The following is a 24481-nucleotide window of genomic DNA, read 5'->3' as shown; positions in this document are numbered from 1 at the left end:
GTTTATTAATGTACTCTTAAGAAACCACAGAGGCCTTCACAGTAGAGCTGTACTGAGAATAAATTACACACTGTGAGAATAGATAGACTATTTAATAATTAGGTCACTTGACTGCACTGGATTCCAGAGTGTCACGAGTTGAATACATATGGAGACCACGATTTTCTTATTTTTAGAACTTTTCTGATCTCTTTTCTATTACAGATATTTCCAGTAATTTCCAACCTGACATATTGTGTACAAGTCACAAAAAACTGTACTGGACTACTTGATTAAAGAGTTGTCAGAGTGTCAGTTACAGTTAGGCAGCTGTTGGATGAACTTCCTTATTGGCAATGATATGTGATATGCTGATTAATGGTAGAGTAGCTTTATATTTTTTAAAGATAATTTTATGTGCATTATTTAGAAAAAAATATTTTTTGTCTATGTTCCTAAAAATATGTATATTCCCCTTTAAATGTAATATAGAGCAGAATATGAAAACTTATGTGATAAACATATGGAATTAAATATGAATAGTATTAGGTTTTCACTCTTAACTGCATAGAAAAAGCATTTCCTGATTCCTGTTAGTAGATGAGTCAATTGTTTTGGGAGTGGCCATTTGAATAAAGTAACTGCACTATCAAATGCGGGTACACCCAAATATTCCCTACTATGTGTTAAGGCTCACTATAAAAATGTGAGAATTTCCATTGGAAAAGGTACAAAGAATTCTAGCTCACTGTTAAATGACTTAATCTCCATATTTCAACATTTTTATAACCAGGATGGAATTAAAGCACTACAAAGCTAGTTGATGACAAGAAACTTCACAGCACATATCAGGAAGTCTGAAGTCAGACATACAAAACATTGCTGTTCCAGAAAGAATCTTGCACCACAGTGTGAGAGTGTATGCATGTGCCAGGTTGTTGCAACACGTGACAAGTTAGATCACTGTAACCACTTCCTGCGTAAATGACAACACCACGGGCAAACTGAACACTTAGTTCAGCTTGTTATGAGGAATCATTTGCAAGTTGTTGCTGCATTTTTGTTATTGTTCAAAGAGCATCCTTTCATTTACCAATCAAACCGGGTCTCAATAAATATACTGTATTTATACTGAAATTTCAATCGTGTCAATATAATCCACAGATGCAAATAATACAAAAAGTAAAATTTTGTCCATTAATTTGATAGAGAATATAAGTTTTAATGAAATTTAGAAAATAACAAAGGAAATCCATTTAGAGCCATTGTCTGCATGTCCACTCACTGCAAAAGACAGTGAGTGGACACTGAATCAACATTCTTTTTCTGCAGAAGAAAAAGAATGTTGATTCTAACAAAAAGTTTATTTTGCTGGAGTATTCAGTTAAGAGTTCTCAAATGTGTACACTTGTGCATTCTTTCTTTTTCTGCAGATGCAGTAAGGTGTATCTGCACGTTTCTCAGAATATCACTCGGGCATAAATGTGTCAAAAATGGTTCAAGTTAAAGTTTTTCATCCAACTGATTGAACCCTTCTAAAAGAAAATGTGAATGTGAAACCAGACTACAAATCAAACAATCTCTCTCTTCACTGACAGTTAGATCACATTGTAAACATGCAGTTAGAGACAATGTCACCCATATCAAAAGAATGTATGCAAATTATTGTCTGGGTAAAGCCCATTCTGTACTTCCTGTTTCCTGAAAGTTACTACAAATAGTAACAGGAGATGAAATTAAAAAAAACAACAACATGCTGTTCTGTCACCTTTATTAAAACAGGAAGGAATGTTACAGAAAGTCAGTCTATCAGAAATGGGTGTAATCCCATCAAACCCTGGGAAAATATGTGAGACAAAAATTGCTCTGTGTGGATGTCACTGCACGCCTAGTTTGAAGTAAAAATGTCGACGCATTTCATATCAACCTATATCGACAGTAGAGTTTAAAAGTGGAAGCATCATGGTATGAGGCTGCTTTTTAGTGTATGGTACTGGATAAATATACTGGGACACTCTTGATAATGAATGTCTCAGAACCAAATGATCCTAAACAAAGCAAAAGAAACTCGAAACTAAGTTGAGAAAAAAATAATATAAAATATATAGGTGACTCAGTTCATTATTAAACTCGAATCCAATTGAAAAGCTCTGGATAACTTTATTTATAGACTGATATGTGTTGATTTCTTTGAATGAGAACATTGTGTGAGTTGTTACAAGCATATTCTGTTAATTTTGTCTCTTTAACCACATTAGATAGATTTACTAAGAAAAAAGATGATTAATGCTTATATTAAAACTCATACAAGGATGGAGTGCTCTGCAGTAAGAAAAAAAACCCAATAATTTATGACTATGTTATTTATTTCAGCATGTCTATCAGACATTATCAGCATCAATCATACAAAGTAAAAGCAAGCTGATATTTCTTTATATCCAATTTTTCTAAACAATATAAACTGCTTATTGAAGCAATACTAGCAGTACCTGTTACCATAAGGTGATGTAAGAGGGTATATTATTGTAAAAAAAAACACCTGCTGACAATGATTTAACAATAACATTAATAATAATTAAAAAACAAATCTGTGTAAACATACCAAAAAAAAAGACAGTTCTATTTAAATTCATCCACACAGCAACAGTAAACATGGATTTTGTGATATTTGTTGTGAGTAAAGCACAATTTCCAGCTGCACAGTTCACATCATATAAAGCTCATTAAAAGTAAATTTTTGCATTTAAAAAAAAATACATTTCTTTTCCATTCTGGCCAAGTGTTAGCTAACAATTGCTCAGCAATTGTAACATGTTCTGATGGCATAAATTAGTAAACAATAAAAGATGTGGTGAAACTGTTCATTAAATCTGAAATTACCATGCAAACTGTTTTGAATTGAAGATGTCAAACATATAGCATCCTCTACAATTACTGTCACCCAGGATGAAGATGCAATATATGTGTTGCTTTTTGGTTTTTGATTTCGAGAAAAAGAAGAAAATCTAATGGAGCTCTAGTAAGTAATTGGCAGGAAACCGATAAATGATTTTCAACTTGATCGTCTCTGACCAGCCAGAAATGGGAAGAAAAATGTGTTACTTTTCAGATAACTGAAAGCACCAGATGTCAGGATAAGGTAATCAAGCCTTTTTTGTATGGGACGCTGTTGATATAAAAAGAATACTCAAACTTAGCTATTTTCAAAAACAGGATTGTGTTTAAAATATAAATCTGAGGACGCAGAACTGTAAAAAGTTGTATTTGCTACAACTTGTCAAGAAATGTCTGCAGTTCCTTCAGGCTGCGAAAGAGTGAGCGACAGCAAGACGTTCAGCGCAAAAAAAGAGAGGTTTAGCGGTGCACAGCAAGGGCTTTCTCACATACAGTGTGACATAACCTCTGCTTGAAAAAAGTGAGTTAGAAAAACTATTGAATGCTGTTATAAATTATTTTATAATTCTTAAATAAAATTGAAATTTGCTAAAATTAGTGTCTGTGAAGCTTTTTGTAAAGTTGGGTCAGAAATGGAAATCAGATACCAAAAGACAAAAAAAAAATATTGTCATAGTTACAGTTCCAAAATATGTTTTGTTTGTTTGCATAGTCAAAAGTGATGCAAACTGTGAATTTTCAATGCATACCTCTACAGTAGATTAGAGGGTAAAGTAGTCAAATCAGTAATTATTGACTTACTGTTTGGTTCATGCTCTTTTTTTTCCAAAGTCTGTCTTTAAAGTGGGGAAAACAAAAGAATGTTTCATTTAAGTAAGTTAGGTGTGTGCTAATGTCAGAAAATGGCAGCAAGACAATAGATAACCTCCCAAAAAGTTTAAAACAACTTCAACATACAAGCAAGGGTAGATGCAGACAAAACCAACAGTGAGGAAGGAAGAAGAAAAACAAATTTCAAAGCTTATGGTTAGAGAACTGCAACAAAGAATGTAATCACAGTTTCTCCATGTTAACAATCCTTCCACTCGAGAGTTTTGAACACATCTTTACCAGAGATGCCAATAACTATAGAGTTGCTAAATACTAAATAGGGCATTATAAGCAGAACAGTTTGGACGCTTTGCAAAATTCTCACTTTTCAAATTTATGAGAACCAAAGCATCCAAATAACATAAGGAATATGAAAAAAAATCTAAGTTTTATGATTAACTTTCTAGTAATTTATTTCTGAGCAGTGATTGGTTCTCCATGATATATCAACTCTGCACTACTTTCTGCTCTTCATAAGCTTAGATTCTGTAAACAACAGAGTATGAAGCTTTCCACTGGATCACCCAATATGATGGAACCATTTCTAATGACCACACATGTCTTCTTTTGCTTTACATTAGTGTAAAAACAGAAAACATATATACAGTATATACACATGTATCTCTGATAGATATCGACTGACTGATGTGTAGGTTGCAGCAGAATAAGAAGGGCTGATTTATTTTTCACTGATTGCTTTAAAGCTCAGTCGAAGCTTCCAGCAGAATTTGGAAGTTTGCAATTAAAAGTCCTTAAATTTATCATTTATAGGGATAAATGTAAATAACCATACAGCATTTTAAGAAACAGGCATCCATTTGTATGTTTGTTGTATGTCTGCTTTAAACCAGGCAGATGGAGGCGCAGTTAAGCTTGATCTTAGTAATGCACGTCTGACAAACTGCAACCTCTGCTGTACTTCTTCATGTTAAGGCCGGATTAGTAGAGTAACCCAATGCTTCTGTGCCACTTCACCATGTTTGGACAAGGCTTAGAGTAGTAACACGGCAGGATCAGATAGCCACTGCCACCAGAAACCACTCGCCTCTTCAGTGTTTACATCCCCAGTAACAAGTCTTTGCAGAGCTGAACAGCTCAATGTTCACTTTGGTCAGCTCTCCTTTTGCAGAATTAAAACATATTGTCAAGAATCCATCGCTACAGGGGCGCTTTAGTTTTTGAAGGCCCCGTAGCGGCTTGCCTTACTAATGAAGTTCTTGAGCAGGTCATGATCCATGTCTGCAAAAGCCTGGGTCTGAGTGACAGCCGTAAGATGGTTGACACAAAACTTGAAGCAGAACTCCTCCAGGTCCTAAAAACGAAGAGGGCTATGTGGTGAGTGCTGAGGAGTATGAGTGACTAGAGGCTACTGTGCAGGACCTCCCTGTCAACGCACTGCAGTGATCTTACCCGAGCCTCATACTTGACGGCGGCAGAAAGCAGCGTGATGGCGTTCTCTTCAGAAATGCCCCGCTTGATAGTTTCCTGACACAATCTTTTGAGCCTCATCTCTCGGTAAAACGTTGCCAAGTCAAGCAACCCTGCAAACAGGAGAAACGAATCCACAGCATCTGAATATATACTGCTCAAAAAAATAAAGGGAACACTTTAAGTGTTAAACACCTGTTTAAGTGTTCCCTTTATTTTTTTGAGCAGTGTATTTACAGCTTCTTCTGTTTAAGAAATTTTATGACACCATTGACAATTTTGTGAATTTTACAAGGATTTATGTTTATCTTTTAATAGGAAAGATAAACGTGTAAGTAGTGCCTAATTGTGAAATAGAAGAAAATTTACATAAAATTAAGATTTTAAATTTTTTCCAATTAAAAATCTTTAACTGCAATTGTATGTAGCACTTTTTACTACGATGCCACTAATTAAAACCACAATGCCCTCTAGAAGTTTCTTAATTAGTATTAACATCCAAATGTATATAATTTTTTAAGCCAGATTTTGTGGCACAAATCACAGAAATCAGACAGGAAATGAGCAGAAACCAAAGGGGGTAAATATCAAAGGTTTGCCCCCTTTTCCAACCTTGATGCAGCTGTTGATTCTGACAGCTGCATCAAGGATCAACAGATAGACCTGCTGTCTCCACCTGTGTGTAATTTAATCTCTGAATAACCACAGCTGTTTAGCGGAAAACTGACCTTTGGCTTAAAAACAAACAAGCATTAAACATACTTTTCACTAAGGCCATAGTTCCGCATTAAAAATGTTTTTATGGTAATACTCTAAATCTTAACTGTTGTCTTTTCATTAGCTGTAAGCAGAAAATCATCATAACTAAAAAAAAATAAAAGTTTGAATACAACAGTCTGTGCTAACTAAAATGTTAGTTGCGCTAATCCTAAACATTAGTTTCACTAGTGTTAAAGCTGCATTAGCAAACATGTAATGGTTCAATTGCTGACAGTGTGTTCTATGACTTTGTATTTTTGTGTTTTTATGATGTTAAGCAGTCTGAAATGCCTTGTTGCTGAAATGTTCTATACAAATAAAATTTTATTTGATTTTAATTTGATTTAAACTGCTACACCAACAAGGTATTTAGTGGAAGATAATAATGAAGAGCTAGATATTATTCCTGTATTTTTTCTTGTTTGAAATAAAGTTATTTTGGCAATGGTTGTTGGAGGTTTGGGGGAAGGGAAAGAATGTGAGGAGACAAAACAGAACTGCTGCATAAGCAGTCTTCACCTATTTCAAAATCCTCAATAGTCGATAACCAAAATTTCAACACAGATGGAAAACTTTATTCAACTGAAAGCTTACAAAGGAGCCAACTAAATTAGTGTTTCAGAATTTATCAGGAAAAATGATATAAGAAAAGCTAAATGCACTAAACATTTTCAAAGTTGGCAGAAACTCGAAAGCACAAAATGAGATATTAGCTCAGCTGTTAGCACATTAGCAGAAGTTTGCACATCACTTCTAAAAACGTTCATTACTTACCAAGTTTTATAAGCTTTTACTGCATATATGTTTTCAGTTAAATAACCAGAATTACATTTGTCTTTTTGGTTTTAGATAAAAGAATTTTATTTTGTAACGGAACTTAAAGAACATTAATCAAAAACGCAATGTGCCGACTCTTACATTTTTTTATATGCCATTCTGATTCTAATGCAAAAACAAGCAAATATTGCTCAGAAACATGCAATGAAAAACATGTTCTTTTGCTAATTTCAATTTCATTTTTGACTAATGTTAATAAAACACATGTGGAGGGCCAATAAAGCCACATGACGCTCCAGATTCACTCGCTGCAGTCTTCTAGTTCTTACTTTACAACCGGCATGAAGCACAAAGGGTTTGTGATTGCAATGTGGCAAAATATAAATGAATTCAATGGGTATATATATACCATCATAATCTGATCTTAAACCACATCTGTCCACGTTTATGCTTACCAATAGCATCCTCTGGTGGCAGGTTAATATTGTCTGTATAGAGATACTCCAGGAAGGCTTTGTACACTAAATATGAGAACTGGTGAATTTCTATAACATCTTCATCTGTTTCATTCAACAAAGTACGGAAATGCTCACACCTAGAGAGGGGAAAAGAAGAACAGACTGCTATTATGACAGGAAGAAAGATAACAGAGCAGTAACTGAGCATTTGTTTGCTTATCTGTTACAAATTACATAAACATAGCTGCTGTTCATAAGTCAATGCTCAGTCTGATTATTCACAAGATTCCAGTGTGCCTCAAGATCAAACCAATTCCTAGACTTCAAAAGACCAAATACAAAAGGGATCACAGCTGGGCGCGAGGCATTCAGAAGCCTAAAGGACAACAAGGTTGAATCAGATGGAAAAAAACATGGCAGTACTGGAGGAGTTATAGCAGGGAAGATAGAAATGAGATGAGACTGAAAATGCAGAAAATTTAGAAAAGACAGCTAAAACATAAAACAGGAAAGCATGCCACACCTAAAATGAATGATTCTACATAGTTTCAGTGGCTCTGAAACTCTTTAGCTTCTGTTTAACAAAAGGAAAAAGTATCTGGATTGAGAATTGCATCAAGAGAAATAGTCTGCTTAGATTTAGTCAAATGCAGCAGACATAAGACAGCAAGTGGACCGTGATAACATCCTCTGTAAAAACACAAGGAGGAAGTGGCAAGCAAGCACACAGACACTACCCCACAATAAAAACAAAACACTTTACTTTTTTGAAGACAAATTAACTGGATGCAATCGTGCACAACTGTTTCTGTCTTGCTGTGATAAAACTACAGGCTAGTAATATAAATGTCGAGACACACGTAGTAATTTCAGAATGTGAAACATTTTTTACATCAGTCTGTTTTTTTTTATCTTCAAATACTCAGTTAAAAAGCAATTTGGAGACATAACCCTTCATCCCAGCATGATTGGTCACTTTTAAAGCTCCAAGTTATGCCCAATTGGTTCAGAACCTGGAGTTTCCTCTTAATTTAAACAGTAAAAAAAATAAAACATTTTGCTCCGAGACTTAAATCCATTCTGCATCTGTTTCAGTTGGCTATTGTAGGGAACACAATTGCAAAATCATGCAAAACTACATGCAAATTTCTCTTAACTGCTGAACTTGACTGGCTGTTAGTGTCTGCATTTAGTGCAATCTGACTCGAGAATCTAATGATAAAATAAAGCAAACAGGATATGAAAAACAGTTTTGCTTGATGTTACACTGGACTGTTTACTGCAGTCAAGTCAGATTTCCCTACAACAACTTTTTTATTGATACAACAAAGCAGCCAGTTTGCTGCTCATTCAAAAATGAAACAACTTTGTTTCTGATGGAAATATTATGGCTGCACATTTTTGGAAAATCTTGCAGTATCAAAATCTTACCATGAATGTTCTACATGTAGATATTGTGACAAAGATACTAATAATCTTGGTACTGATGCAACGGTGCAGCAATTTTGTTACTGATACAGCATTGAGGTGTATTTCCTGACTCCAGCATTTTGTATTCAATATGCCTGTTGTTGCTTATCATTTATCATTAACACTTATGAAGGTTTTCAACAATTATTTTGTGCCTAATAAACTGATCAAGTTTAATGAATGAATAAATTATTAAGATGCACAAAAATATTGAAAAGGCATATTCCTTTGTTGCTTATGTTACCTATTGATGTGATGGAATAAATCAATAATATCAAAACAGCATAAGACGTGCTTTAAGCTATGCTGAGTAACGCCTGACTGGGGGATCAAAACTCAAGTCGTGTGCGCGAATCAAATGAGCCTACAGACTACATATCCTCTCATGTTTGCTGTAAAATGGTGGAAATCATCCTCATATCTCAAATAGAAACTATATTCAGTATATTCTGAGCTTTGGTCTGCTGGGGGAGCAGCAGCAGTGTCAATAACTTCTCTCATAAACCTGGAAGAATCACGGGATTCAGCCTGGAGACGTCTGTGCCAGGATGGAACGTGACATTACCAAACAAACAATCCGTCACATCTGCTCCATGACGCACAGCAGGGACAGCCGAGCTCGATCCAACATCTCAGCCGTCATAAAGAACATACTCCAGGAAATAATTTCTACAATTCACAGCAACAGATTGCCCCTGTGTAGCAGGTGGACACATCATTTCACTTTCCATCAAATGCACTGTTATAGCAAGAATGCCATCAATGGTACATTTACTGTTTGTTTTTGAATGTATGATGATTTTTTGTTTTACACAGCTGTCTTTGCAAAGGTTTATAGAGAGATCATAAACCTTAGATTAAAGAAAAATGATCTAATATTTAGTTTGCGTGATGAAGAGCATGCAATGTAAGTTTGCCTGTGGAATTGTTTTTGTCTTTGTATTTTCAAAGTATGCAGAAAGTAGGGGTTCACCAAAAAATGAACTGACTAATAAATTGACCCGATTTCCATCATTTTAGGAGATCGGCCAATACTTGCATAAAAAACTGATCTTATCTTTCTCTGCCAAAGTCTGAAAATCAGATACTCTACCATTTTGTTTTGCTGTGTGAGATGGCTGACTAACCGACCAAACAATAGCTACCCTACTGTTGCCAACGTAGCAATTTTGTTGCTATATTTAGCAACAAAAAAATTATATTGGACAAAATTGGAATCAGCAGGTCAGGTTTTTTAAAAATTGGTAACTAGAAAGCTGCAATCGGTGTACTCTTAACTTGACATCTATGGATGTTATAACTCACTATATTTTTCAGTCTGTTATGATACTTTAGACACTTTTTTGTCTTTTAGCTGCCCCCTTCACTATCAGCCTCAACTGGGCATAAACACAGCTGCTGTCATTGCCTCCCAAGGACACAGGAGAACAATCAACAGACTCCTCGTCTCTAAAGTGTCTTTAACATGTTAGCATGAGATATGGTCAAAGTAGAGGTTTTGCGCCCCAGGCATTATTTCTGTGAGTGTGTGCACTTTGTTGACTGTGGAGACAGTCCGGCTCCTTCCTCCTGACAGTGCAAAAGAGCAAGGGACTGGAATGCACACACTGTGTTTTTCAAGTGTGGTTATAAAAAGAAACACGGGAAACAATAGGCTGCTCCCCGCTTCCCTTTTACTGACAGGGAACACTGTCCAGCAAATACCGTTCAAGTACAAGAGTTCATGCTCAATTTGTTTTTGCTCTGCTTTTTTTGTTGATATTATCTATGTACAATTATCTAACAATCTGTAATATCTAATAACATTTCTAACAAGAAGAAAACATCTGAACCCTCATGTGACAAGAACAAATCCCTGGACAGAGGACAAAAGGAAACAAATTGCTGCAGATATTTGACTCAAACTCTGCAGCTATAGCACTTCTCACCAAACAACACTCTCTAGATTTACTACTTGTAAATTGTAGTAAATTTGTCTAAATTTTGAATCAAAAGAGTTCATGTCAGTTTGCAAAAAGTGTGAAAACAAAACAACCATTAATCAAACGACCTTTTAATTTTTCCTACCTGATCTTCAGAAGAGCTTTGTGAACATATATGCACTTCCCATCAACTAAGAACTTAAGGTCAGAAATCTCTGGACTGTCAAACTCCTTCTTCAAAGACTGGGCAACTGTCAGGTAGTCATCTCCATCTGGCAAAAAAACAAGAGGTTATCTTTAATGTTTTTAGCTGTATTTTAAAGTCCCATCTGACTTGGTGACTACACACTGCCAGAGTTATCTATGATTATCCAACAGTAAGCGTTCAACATTTTTTAAAAATCTTCTCTTCCATCTTGCTCATTTTGAGTGAAGGCAAAATAAAATATGGGTGCTTGTCCAGGATAGTTTCTCACAGTTCCAAATTTTGGAAGTTAAAACCAGGTCCGTTTGGGCCAGAAACTATTTACTGAAACACCTTTACTACAAAGTTTTCCCATCTTTCCGTTTTGAAGAATGGGATAAACAGACTCTAGTGTCATATCAAGCTGATGTTGTTGCAAAACAGGAAGTTATGGTCAATAAAAACATTTCTGTGATTGTGATTAACTTAAAATGTATACATTTCTATCTTTCATCAGTTACAATTGTTATTATAAGTTATATTAATTATTATATTAAGTCAATTATCTTTTCTAAAAAAATAAATTCTGTAAGAAATTATGCTGCTGTAAAATATGAATTTATTTGTAAGGGCCTGCACACAACATTGGGGCTGAATGGGTAATAAAATAAAAACTGCACATGAAAATAATAGTAAATGCTGCACACATGAGAGTGTATTTGTAATTTAACTGTTGGGTGCCATTAGCTTCACAAAATGGGCCGTAAACTAAAAGTAACACTGTTGAAAGCAGAGTTCATAAACACTTGCTTGACTTGACACAGTGAGGAAACAGGATTTCCTGTTTATTTCTTAGACCACTTCCAGGAATTTGCACTTATGACACAAAAACATGTGCCTCCTGAATGAGTATCTCTAACAGGTCAAAGGTTAAAGATAACTATGGCAGCAATTTCAAGTATTCAACAAATATCCCTTAATTATTGAGGAGTACTAGTACCCGGCAGACCCCTTCTTCTAAAAAGGTCAAGAGGGGAAATATGGCAATGAGAACAATTTTAAGTATTCAGCTAAATCCCTGAATTATTAAGAACTGTGGACATCTGGGAGCCTTTTTTTTTAACAATTTTTTTGTTTCTGCAGGAGTCTTACCCACTGAGAGAAGGTGCCACGTGACGGCCGGCGTGGCGAAGCAGGCAAACACGTCATCAGTGCTGCTGAAGTGGGTAAGATGAGGGCTGGACACGGCCTGACCTCGACACTGACCCCACATCAGGACCTGCCCGCTCTGCGTCTTAGCAGCTGACGTGTGGCTGGTGTGACAGGCAGCTACCTCCACCATCCTGGGCAGAAAATCTCAATTCAAACCCAGTTCAACCTTCTAACATAAGGAGCACAAGTCTAAGTTACAGCGCCCTGCAAAGTGCTCATATACTTTAAATGTACTTTTTTACATTATAGCCACAAGCTTTAATATTTTCATTGGAATTTCATGCTCTATGACATGAAAATAAAATAATTTGAGGTTTTTAAACATTAGGAATGTTATATGTTCATAATCCACCGCAATTTTTCATGAAGCCAATTCTCTCCTTGTTTATGTGGACGGTCATATCGTGGTGGGTTTGACTTCTGAGGGAAATTTGTTTCACTCAGAAACAAATTTCTGGATTTTATTTATTAAAAGAGGGCTGAATGCAAATTCATTGAATTGCATGCCACACTTTTCAGACTTAATTTGATTTGATTTTGTGTTATCACAATTAGACAACATAATTTTTGTTTTTATAACATGACAAAATGTTTCAAATTTCAGTGGGTATGGATACTTCCACAAGGCACTATAAGGATAATTTTACAGGTAAAAATAATTTGCTTGGAGTCAATAACCCTCATTGATATGGAAGCTCCGGTAAGCTGGTGTGATTACTTAGCAACACAGTGCAAACAATTTACTAACCTTTCCTTGTCTGTATTTATTAGGATGGGGAGCGCTTGGTTACTTTTATTGCCTGTTCCCAGCTGTCCATAGGAGTTGGCTCCCCACGCATAAACAAATCCCTCATCCGTAAGTGTCAATGTGTGCGCATATCCACATGCCACCTAAATTTGGAAGTGAACAATACATTCAGAAAGAATATAAAAGATAGTTTTATAAAGGTTTCTGACACTTTGGATTCTTACCTGAACAATGTTGACACCTTGCAGAGCAGCGATTCTGCATGGAGTTTGCTGATTTCCGTTGTTTCCCAAACCCAGCTGCCCATTGCAGTTGTAGCCCCAACCATAAATCTACAGAAAATACATATGAGGTGTATTATAAAATAATCTTAAACAATATTATAAAATACTGTAGAAATCAAACAGAACATGCAAGAATATTGGATTGATTAAAAAGAAATGGTAAAAAGCACTGGTTTATATTTCAGAAAGAGTCTATTTGCTATATAATTTCCTTATAGTTATGTACATAAAAGTAACATCTTTTCAGAACAGTACCCCCTTATTTCCCCTTGGTGTTCATGTTCCTTTTTTGTTTTGTTTTGTTGATATAAATGGAAATGGTAAAGGGAAGAAATTTTGTAATTGATCACAGACTGGAACTGTGAACTAGAGGTGATAATAAGCTCTTGTAATCTTCTCAAAGAATTAAAAAAAAAGAAATCTGTCGATAAGATTGGCTCCTTATACGAGTATCAACCAATCGCAGACCACTCAAAATTGAGAAAACCTGATCCAATATATTGGTTGGATGATTTATTGGTCCATCCCTAATGTTTACATGTTAAAAGCTGGCACAGATACAACCCCAAAACAAAAAAATGTGATTATACAAAGTATTGAATAAACACTACCACTTTACAGTTTAGTTGGTCTGTTACATGAAATTACAACAACACAACTTAAAGTTTTAGGTTTATGAGGTATCAATACATAGGACACACTAGTGTAAAGGTATTATTCTCATATCAAAGCAGCACATTATGGTACCTCTCCATTATCCAGGACAGCCATCGAGCAGAGCTGGCCACAGGCTATGTTGACCACCACTTTGTTCTGCAGACAGCTGCTAACCCGACGTGGTGTTGGCTGATTGGCAGTCGACCCAGATCCTACTTGGCCCGAGTTGTTGTAGCCCCACGCATACACCTGGTCACAGATGAAAAAAAAGAGTTCACAGTCCAAAAAAAAATACAGATTAACACAACGAAAAGTGAGAAGGCAAGAGGGGAAGACTTACCTCTCCATCACTTGTGAGAGCGATGGTGTGGTGGGAGCCACAGGCCACTTCTGTCACCCTCTTGCTGATTAGGTTGGTGGAGACCAGGGCAGGGGTCAGACCATGGTTGGTGGTCCCATTTCCCAGCTGGCTGTAGCCATTGTGACCCCAGGCGAACACCTCCCCGTCTACACAGCAGCAGGAAAACTTATATTTATGTTGTCAAAGTGGTTAATATTTTCTAAACACAAGATAAGAAGTAATCCAAGTCAGATGACTTATAGCTGAGGTCTGGCATTATACCCAACATATGCAATCAATAAAATCAGATTAACAGAGCTTGAAACCCATTAGCTGGAAAGAGAGGTTTAAGACACTTTTTTATAGAAAAAACAAATTGTGAGAATAAAAGAAAAACACATACAAACATACACACACAACAATCTTGTCTTGTAATTCAAATTAATGTGACTTTAAATGGAAAACAAAATTAATTATTTCAATGTGACTTAATAAATAACTGCACCTTAATATTTATCAATTTTAAACATTTAGATGGGATTGGTAGTACAAACAATGCAATGCTAGACTATTCATACCCCATGACTCTCATTGTATCTTCTCTTCTCACACTACTAATATTAACTTTAATGTATTTTATTGGAATTTTACATGATGAACAAATTTGTGCAAATTTGTGAACTGAAACACAAGACACACCACTTTTGTATTTCTCATTTTTTTAACTGATAAAAAAAATGTGAGAACTGTGATGTGCATTTTGTATTAAGCATCCTTTATTATGATTATGGGAGACAGGCAAGAAAGTCATCGTTGAAAGAAAGCCATACTGTGCTAAATGCACAGCACATCACTCCAAACATAATTCCCATGATGAAACATGGTGGTGGCAGCACTATGTTTTAACAAGAAATTTCTTCAGCAGTACAGAGAACCTGGTCAAACTAAACCTGCAAAAAAAAAAAAAAAAACATGTCTGAGGCTTTAACCCTGCCGCTTCCCTGCTGTCCGACCGTGACATCTGCAATGCTCATCCTGAGCATCACGCTAAAACTGCGGGACTGAACATCCTTTAACATAAACTCCATAAGGCACAATGAAAAAGGTTTATGTGAAGTCATGCTTATGTGTTGGAATGGTCCAGTCAAAGTCCAGATATCAAACCAACTGAGAATCAGAGGCGAGATTGAAACATGCCATTTACAAACACACAATGAAATTTGAACGTGTTTGACCAAAAGTTGGCAAAGAAGAATGGTTAAAACAAATCAATCTCTAAATGTTCTAAGTTGGTACAGACACACCCACAAGACTTAAAAGTGCAATTTCACTTCACAAATAATCACTGCAGCATAAAATGTGACAAATATCAATACGAATACTTTTACAAGTCACTGTAAAAACATGTGTTGTTATTTGTTTTGGTTTCTCTTCCTCTACCTGCTATTACAATTTCACCTGGAGGTCAAATAAAGATTTTCTGAAGTATTGTGTTGGGAACTGATTACCTGCAGTGGCGATAACCACATGCGGTCCTGTACCATAGCTCAGGGACACAATCTTCTTTCCGCACAAGATATCAATCCTGCGCGGCTCAATAGTGCTTTGAAGGTCTCCAAGGCCTAAGCAGCCACTACAGTTGGTGCCTAAGGCAAAGACCTGCAAACACCAAACATCACAGCTCAAGTCATGTTGCTGCAAAGAAACTGTACATATATGCCACATATTACTACTGCAATACTGACTGAGATTAAAAGGTCTTTGATCTTGAAAAGATTTTTTTGTATGAAATAAGAAGCAATAAGTATTTAATTAAAATAAAAATCTATTATTATTGTTGTTGTTATGGTTGTTGGTGTTGTTATGTCATAGAGCTACAGTAAAATGATCATAATATCTTTATTTTTTATTGACATACTTATATTATTGTTGTTATAATTATCAATAATAATGCTAACATGCTGCTACTGCATGGAAATTATAAACATAAATTATGTCAGGGTTTACGTATTTTGTTATGCGATTTGTTGGTATAGCCATTATTCAGCTTATTGTTATAAGAGGAGGAGGAATTGCAGCAATTGACTAGGTCCTTAGATAGGGTTTCTGCAAGTTTCATCAACTCCAATTTAAGACAAATTTATGAATAAATTTAAGAAAGAGTAATGGTATTAATTGTTCGATTAACTATAGATATTGTGACATTCTTATTTTAGTTAAAGACAGTTACTGTTCCTTTTAATATTTTTCCCTTTATCCAAATTTGTGTATTAGCAGCTAGTTAGTGGTAGCCTCTACTGCTTCAAAACACTGAACATAATGAAGTTTTGCCCAACAGAAAAGTTCTACTAGAAGAGTACATAGAATGTACGAGATTAAATAATAATTTAGTTCAAACCATAAAATGAACTTTGCATCTTTGCATTCCTATTATTATTTTATTATTATTATTATTATTATTATTATTATTATTATTATTATTATTATTATTATTATTATTATTATTATTATTATTACGTCCAATAACCTATAAGGGGCATGTTTACTAAGAAATAATAATAATGTAAATCTGCCACCATGGAAATTTTACCATTAACAGGACAAATGTATACTTGCTTGAAACTGTTACCTGTTTAGTCCACATGTAGGAATGAACAAACATGGATGCACAGATGGTTAAATATAGAGCATGCTGGGGTATTAGGCCAATATGGCTAAAGATAGTCTCATTCTATCTGCTTATCTCTCTGCCGAGAACTGCCCCTCATCTCAACTTGAGAATCAAGATCTTAAAGCATTGTTTTTCCCCTTCTGTTGACACGAAAAAGAAACGATCAAATCAATATCCTCAAAGTAGGTTAGGTCTATCAAGTCAGGCCAGCACACCTCCGTCCAAGCAGTAGGATTAAGGTGCCTTTGCTAAAAGCCTGAGCCTTACCTCATCATTAACAGTAACATAGAGAGCTTCGTTAGCAGCACTACCGAAGACACAAGCCTGGCGGATAAGCCGTAGTTCCTCAGGAGGAAGGAGTGCAAACACTGGCCACTTCCCCACGTCCAGCATGCTACTCAGCTCAGCTGTGACAAGATAACACAGAGAAAACAGAGCATTTAGGTAATTATGGTTCTTATAGTTTTTCATTATTTCCAGTATTCAGAAAAATATCTGTCACCCTCATATTTGTACAGAAAACCTGGAGAACATTCTATACCCTCTCCATGTCAGTATATTTACCACTCCAATGCATTTCTCTGACATCCTGAATAACATAGCAGATAACTACTATTTAAAATACAATCATTTCCGTAGATCAAAAATACTCATCTGGGTATTTGTGAAATAAAAACAGTACTTTTGGAGGTGAAAAAAAGAGAGCACACTGGCTGATCAACCAGTTTTTTAAATCGTCCTAATATCAGTGTTTTACAAGTCCAGTCTTCCAGCTACAAGTAAGTAACTACAAGATAACTTTGTTTCACACCACTGCTGAGTTAAGTTTGCATTCCACTAAGACGGTGAGATGTAAATACCTTGCGATCAATGTCTGGGTTATTATTTTTACTAATTAAATAACTTTTTTTAAGATTAACGTTTGATGGATTGATTGATGGATGGACGAATGGATGAATGGATGGATACACAGACATATAGATGATTATTCTCTGATGTGGATGGATTGATGGACGAAATCCATCAATCCATTGATGGATTGATGGATGGACAAAAACGATTAATATCAATGTGTCAATGAGTAGCATCCCTGATTATTAAAACGAATTCCATTCTCAATAGTTGAAAGTGTGTTATTGAATGTTTCAAAAGTGTTGACAAATTACTACAACATAATAATACATTGCTGTCAGTGAAACGAACACAGTAGAATGAGGCTGATCAAGCAATGTTCAACGCCAAAACAAAGTTCTTCAAACACTAACGAGGAAGTTTTAATGAATAATAGGAATCGTTCGGCTGTCGCCTCATAAGTAATCATTTCAAACAGCATTTAGCATAAATTCAGTCATCACCCATGGTTTGCCATCACTTCATATGCTGAAAACATACAAATAAAGACCCTCCATCAAACAAGTTAGCAACAATAAAGTTTGCACCAAAACACCACAGAGCTTAGCATAAAGAGTCTCGTAGTTACTGGGAAGGTTTAAACTGTTGACGTTACCGTGACAGTTATTGCAGCTGCTGTTTCTTCTTTAAAGTCGTTTTCTTATCAACAGGGAAACTTAAACATTGCAGAGAGAATCATATTGGCAGCGGCTGTCGGTTGTCATAGCTAGCTTTGGTGGCTACATCACCGTCCTGAAGAAAAGCAAAGCGGTCCAACAGTTTACTTCCTGTCGCCTGGTGGTGGCTTCACGGAAGCTCGGAGATAGGAACTTCGACAGCAACGAGGCTACTGAACATACATAAGGTTGCACTACAAATGATCTCTTGTTAATCTAAGCACTGATTTCCCCATTTTGTATTTTACAGTAGTAACGTAAGTTAAAAATATTAACAGTTGTTAACTTACTGAAGTCTTCATGAAAAAAAAAACATATGTGACAGTTTAGACAGTTCATATTTCACTTAAGTTGTGGCAATTTTCTGATGCTTGGGAAACTGCAGTGATTACACTAGTTTTCATGTAGGTATTGTTAGTAGGCTATAACGACAAATATACTTTTGTATTTTTATAAATGTCCTTTTATATTTTGTAGTGGTTTATGTAACATTCATTTTAAGTTCTATTAAGTGCAACATAAACTGTGTGTGCATAATAATCTATATGAGAGGAGAGAGAGAAGTGTTGGTACCTATCTTTTCATGTTTATTGACTGTGTGACCTGGGCAACATGCACAGTGACAGCATTCAGAAAGACCCCAGGCTACAATTTGACTGGTTAGCCAATTATTTAATCATGTACTTTATTCTTATACAATGAGTTTGTTACAAAATATAATGTTGTGACTAATTTCAATATTGTGATTAAGGTCATTCTTTCAAGCATTCTAGAACCTTTTAAGAACAAATTTATGCACCACTTCTGGTTTATTATCTCGATTTACCGGTTGATCTACGTTCCTACCCTCATCTATGGTCATGAGCTTTGGGTCATGACTGAAAGAACGAGGGAGGGAGGGAGGGAGGAAGGGATGGATGGATGGATGGATGGATGGATGGATGGATGGATGGATGGATGGATGGATGGATGGATGGATGGATGGATGGATGGATGGATGGATGGATGGATGGATGTGAATTCAATATGAAAGTTTCTTGCTTTATGATTTTAAGATTGATCCAGATAGCTACTTTTGATTTACTACCTTGTTCAAAAACAATCAAAACTCTGAAATTTGTTATCTCGCTTCAGTCTTTTTAACTGATTTCAGAATGACCGCTGGCTGTTGTTGTTACTTCTCTGGTATACTGTCCGCTGTATGCTTGCTATATTTTAATTTCTTATAATGATACTAATTTAAAAAAATGAAAAGACATCATGCTACAAGGCAGTAGAGCTCTCCCTAAACTCATACATGCTAAACATCTTGTAAGGATATCATAATGTAAGTCATCAGTAAATGCTATATATTTATTAATCTGGACTACTCACATTTATTTTAACTCTTCAGAAATAACAAGCTTCCTCCTGCACAGCTGTGACTATGAAAGCTCTCAGCTCTCCTACTGAGTAGTCTGTTATGGTGCACACTTTGGTTCCTGCTCCACTGAATAATTTTATTAGGCAAATTCAAAATGAGTCAGCCGCCGGAGGAAATCATAATAATCCACAAAGAATGTATGCTTTTGGGCAGTCAGATTTCTCTTAATGGAATGGCTCATACTTGAAACACTGTTTGCATAAATCAGAAATGTTACAACTTATAGATTTTCTAAGGAATTTTCTAAGGAAAGTATAAATCAGACTGATTTGATTCCACAAAAATGTGCTGGAGTGTCCCTTATGCCAATCTACCTCACACTTTCTAAATCTGTATTTTCTTTTTTCACAAATGTACTACACCAATAGTACAAACATAACTAAAAAGAGAACAGGTAATAGAATTTGAACAACATTACCTTATCTAAAGTATTTACCTAAAAGCCCAGGTACTTGCTCAACTTTTAATCAATCACAGAGAACAAAACTCTTCATTTTTTATTATTTCTAAATACGCTGATATGCCCAGCAGGGGGAGTTCTAGATAATCTGATATTTGTGCGTGGTGGAGGGGGAGGGGGGCAAAACAATGCGCGTATTTGTGAATATCTGACGCATATTCAATATAAGTACAAAACAAAACGTGTCTGGGACTAATTATGGGGGCCACGAAATACTGGATTATACATTTCAGCTTTTTGCATTTCATACTTTTGAACCCATTTATGTGTGTGAACACCCTCCTCTATGGGTGACATACAAATGCCTTACACATTGTAATGAATCAATCAATCCTTTTTATTTAGACACAAAAAAATAGACAGACAGACAATTAGATAGATAGATAGATAGATAGATAGATAGATAGATAGATAGATAGATAGATAGATAGATAGATAGATAGATAGATAGATAGATAGATAGATAGATAGATAGATAGATAGATAGATAGATAGATAGATAGATAGATAGATAGATAGATAGATAGATAGATAGATAGATAGATAGATAGATAGATAGATAGATAGATAGATAGATAGATAGATAGATAGATAGATAGATAGATAGATAGATAGATAGATAGATAGATAGATAGACTGTAATTTTCACCTATTTAATCAAAAGTAAGATGAAAGAAGCCCTGATCAGCTATCATGTGCTCCTGAAAACAAGCATCTCTACATGATGATTCCACCTTCATCTTTCATAATAGTTTTTCATCAAGCAATGTTTTTTCATGTTGGGTAACAGTGCAGTTTTAGTCTCATTTGACCAGATCGCCATTTTCAACGTGATTCCTGTGATCCTTATATGGCCTACAGTAAACTTTAAATTTGAATTTTATGCCTTTCTTCTTGCCACTCTTCCACAGAGTGGTTTGTGTTGTGTATGACTGATAAATGTCTTTAAATCCAAATCCTACCAGTGGAACTTTAGATCTCAAACAACAGGCCTCCTGAATGCTTTTAGTGCTCTCCTTCACAGGAATGTCAGTTCAGGTGGATGGCCACCAGTTTTCAGTTTGTACCATACACTTTCTGCTTCCCCATTGAATGAGATTTGTGAGATCTGCAAAGCTTTGAATACTGTTTTATAACCTGACCCTGTTAACTTCTTTGCACCTTTATCCTTGCTCTGTCTGTGCTCATTGGTCTGCATTTTATTGTTTATAATAAACAATAAAAGGTTCTCTTAACAAATCTCTGAGGTCTTTTTTTTAAAGGATCGTTTGTGCTGAAAATAAGCACATATAAAATAAATTTGTTAGATTTTATTTTATTTAGAGGCATCTAATTAAAGTGGGCTGAAGAATGTGCATCACTTTTTTTTTGGAACACCTACTTATCCTTTTTGTTTAACATAAGATAACTCTGTCTGCATAAAATTCCTATGAAATTTAATGCAGCTTGTGAAAATTATGAAAGAGTTCAAAGAATTCTTTTGCTTATGCAGTTTAACATATATATTACTGTTTTAACCTTTAATTTTTGTGAATTTAGAACCTTAACATGTTTACACATAACCTGAGTAAGTTTGTGTGGGAACTGAGTATTTAGATTAGATTAAGATTTTTAAGAAAGAATACAATGTTTAGTTATTATACAGCAGAGTTACAAATGCAAGTCAAAATAAAAGCTATCTCCCTTTGCACACATTTGTTTGTCTGTGGCTGACTTGGACGAACCGCTCTAAGACACGTCAACCATAGCGTGCCCCTTAAAATCAACAGAAAAGTGTGCAAACAAACGAGGTTCATTAATGTCAGCACAAATTTACCCCACATACACCTACGAAGGTAGTTAACCTCTGTATGACTACCTTGTGCATATTTTCTTTTCTTTATCTTGGAATTAAAGGGGATTCGTCAGAGTTACTCGAACGCGCATGCGCGCTAAGCTCCAGCAAACAAAATTCCTGCTTTTTATTATTCGTGGAGCAAGGCTGTGGATGGAAAGTTATCTCGATAAAACTGCCAGCTACGCTTCGTCGTCGTTGACTGGTTAGCTCTGATCTGATTAGGGCGCAGTTAGCACAGAGACGCCGTCGCTCACACGACGAGAAAAAAGCACATCATCATCATCTCGCGAACTATTTTGCTAGGTAGCATTAGGCAGCTAATGCTAGCATGACACATTTAGCCTTTTCTTGTGTTTATCCAGGTAGCTAGCGAAGTCTCAGTCTCAGGTGTCGCAGAAGATAGCTGGAGCTTGTAGCCTGCTGACATTTAAAGGTTCCCAGGAAGAGCTTGTGTTGGAAACATCATTGTGCATCGGCGTGCCAGTCAAGACTGCTGCTGCTGTGCCAACTGACTGAGTGAGTAACATTAGCTGTAACATTCCCCACTTCTGCTGCGACAGTCAATAATGTATGAACCCCTCCCGTTTATTAAAGAATCTCTAAATTCACAGTAAGGTCATTATGTGTCAGTGTGCTGACTGAAAGGTTGTGTTAGACTTGGATAATAGATAGCTATGACATAACGCTAAGTAGACACCTGTAGCCACTTCAGTTAGCTGCACGCTGGCTGCTTAACTTAGCTAACAAAATAAGAAGCACAGACCCTGAATATTATTAGTGTTTTTTATGACGTTTATGTCAATAATTGCATTGATTGAAAAATATTGTAGCGTCACACAAAGAAGGTGTTGGCAAAGAGAGCAAAACAACAAGCCTCTCTAATGGGTTCCCTGAATTGATGGCCAGCTGTTACATGTCTGCAGAACACATGGTTTCCAGGTGTTGCAGCAGAACTTCTGCTTTAGGTTTGGGTTTCAGTAGAACTTTAAACAAACTCGAGGCAGTTTTTAGCTGAGTCGTATGCCTAAATATTTGACAATTTAGTAAAAGTTAGTAGTGGAACACTTTTGGCATTTGTATTGTGCAGTTTAACAGACTGGGGTGAGCTAAAATATTACATTAAGATAGTTTAAACAGCGTGAAAAACATGTTTTTTTTTTACATGGTTGAGGGATTGGTTTCTGTTAGGTGAGTTGATCTATATTTATAGGTTTGATAGCACAATTTTAGTTTTACAAACGAGTTATTTGCAAGTTGATTCACACAACATTAAAGTGAAACCAAGACTATGTCAAGATCGGGGTTAAAAGACCTAAAGGAGTTTTAGTGGTTTTCATTTGACTTAATTCATACACCTTTGTTAATGTAGGTTGTAATAAAATATTCTGCTTTAAAACAAAAAGCCACATTGCTTTCATTTATTTTTAAATGAAATATAGTTAAATTGTAAGACTAATGTTCTATTTATTTAAACTATCTGTAACTCATGTAGCATATCCACACCTTTTAAATCAGCTTATTTTTTTATTTTTTTTAACGTACATAATCAAAGACATTATTGCACCACAGACCTTTTAGGTTTAATTGATAAATTGAACTTGTGTTTGAATAAATCAAACTTTGTTGGACCAAAACTTTTTAAAAATATTCAGATATGTTTTTCACATGAATTCAAAGAAATTGAGCGCAAATTCTGTTACAGTCACATCCTTATATTGGGATCCATCTATTTTCTGTACACCCTTTTCCCTAGTAGGGATCAGGAGGGGTGCTGGTGCCTATCTCCAGCTAAAGTTCCGGGTCAGAGGTTGGGTACACCCTGGACAGGTCGCCAGTTTGTCGCAGTATATAGGGATTCACTAAATCAAATAAAAAGATGCTCTTGAAGGGGGGGAGTAGCTACTAATGTTGGCATAAATCAAGGAAATTGTCCACAAGCTGCAGCCAGAGGTTTGCTAATAGTTACATATGTATCTATTATTATAGAACTTAGTAGAATTCATTGCTGCAAAATTAAAAAGTACTTACAGTTTTGTTTGCAAAGCAAAGTTTTGGAATAGATTGTGCAGTGACCTTATGCAATATTAATGTTGGCCAAAGTGAAAATAAAAAAAAAAGCAATACAATAGCATGGTTTCTGTGAAGTACAGAAATAAGAAGCAAATTTGATTTGTTGTTCTGACTTGCATATTATGTTAGACATAATATATGTATTCAAACACTATTCAAGCATTGTTCATATTAGGGCTGCTTAGTTAAATTATGTGGTTGCAATATTATTAGTAAATTATGCAATGTCAGTATCAATTATGATTAATGCACATTTCACCCTCCCCTTTTGATTGTCACATTGCCTGACACCATCTCAAAAAGAAAAAAAAAAACCTGATTTGTTAGAATATTAAATTAATCATCAGGCAAGTTTGTGTGTGATGGTTAAAGTCAAAACAGCTACATTGTTGATATACTTTGTGCCTCAATTTATGTTTAAATATGTGTGTAATTAGTGACCCAAAATCACAAAAACTGCTTCATTCCA

At 35.6% G+C, this 24481-nt stretch overlaps 2 protein-coding genes across 3 annotated transcripts in view; one reads left to right on the top strand and one right to left on the bottom strand.

Moving 5' to 3' along the window:
• Nucleotides 1-2327: 2327 nt before the first annotated feature.
• rcbtb2 (RCC1 and BTB domain containing protein 2) lies at nucleotides 2328-18324 on the bottom strand. The gene is made up of 12 exons (XM_005796828.3): nucleotides 18162-18324; nucleotides 16922-17061; nucleotides 15492-15642; nucleotides 13984-14150; nucleotides 13734-13892; nucleotides 12927-13034; nucleotides 12703-12845; nucleotides 11895-12085; nucleotides 10704-10830; nucleotides 7164-7303; nucleotides 5155-5285; nucleotides 2328-5056 (listed from the first exon to the last, which is right to left on the bottom strand). The coding sequence occupies exons 2-12, from the start codon at nucleotides 17045-17047 to the stop codon at nucleotides 4916-4918; spliced, it is 1584 nt and encodes a 527-aa protein (XP_005796885.1). The 5' UTR covers nucleotides 17048-17061; nucleotides 18162-18324; the 3' UTR covers nucleotides 2328-4915.
• Nucleotides 18325-22009: 3685 nt separating this feature from the next.
• The window catches only part of fndc3a (fibronectin type III domain containing 3A), a 63122-nt gene continuing 60650 nt past the window's right edge, over nucleotides 22010-24481 (top strand). For both annotated transcript variants that reach the window (XM_014475898.2, XM_023350979.1), the window contains exon 1: nucleotides 22010-22458. The gene's annotated coding sequence lies outside the window, so the exon portion shown is untranslated. The remainder of the gene's footprint in view (nucleotides 22459-24481) is intronic.

This window comes from Xiphophorus maculatus, chromosome 18 (genome assembly GCF_002775205.1).
Source record: "Xiphophorus maculatus strain JP 163 A chromosome 18, X_maculatus-5.0-male, whole genome shotgun sequence".
Taxonomy (NCBI): domain Eukaryota; kingdom Metazoa; phylum Chordata; class Actinopteri; order Cyprinodontiformes; family Poeciliidae; genus Xiphophorus; species Xiphophorus maculatus.
This window is presented reverse-complemented; position numbering and strand designations above follow the sequence as displayed.

Excerpts from the sequence above, each read along its gene's own strand:
- rcbtb2 (XM_005796828.3), bottom strand. The coding sequence starts at position 17,047 with ATGCTGGACGTGGGGAAGTGGCCAGTGTTTGCACTCCTTCCTCCTGAG. Across the intron at positions 13,035-13,733 it reads CTGTCCTGGATAATGGAGAG|ATTTATGGTTGGGGCTACAA; the intron begins GTACCATAATGT and ends TATTTTCTGTAG. Across the intron at positions 7,304-10,703 it reads AAAGCTCTTCTGAAGATCAG|GTGTGAGCATTTCCGTACTT; the intron begins GTAGGAAAAATT and ends TCCCCTCTCTAG.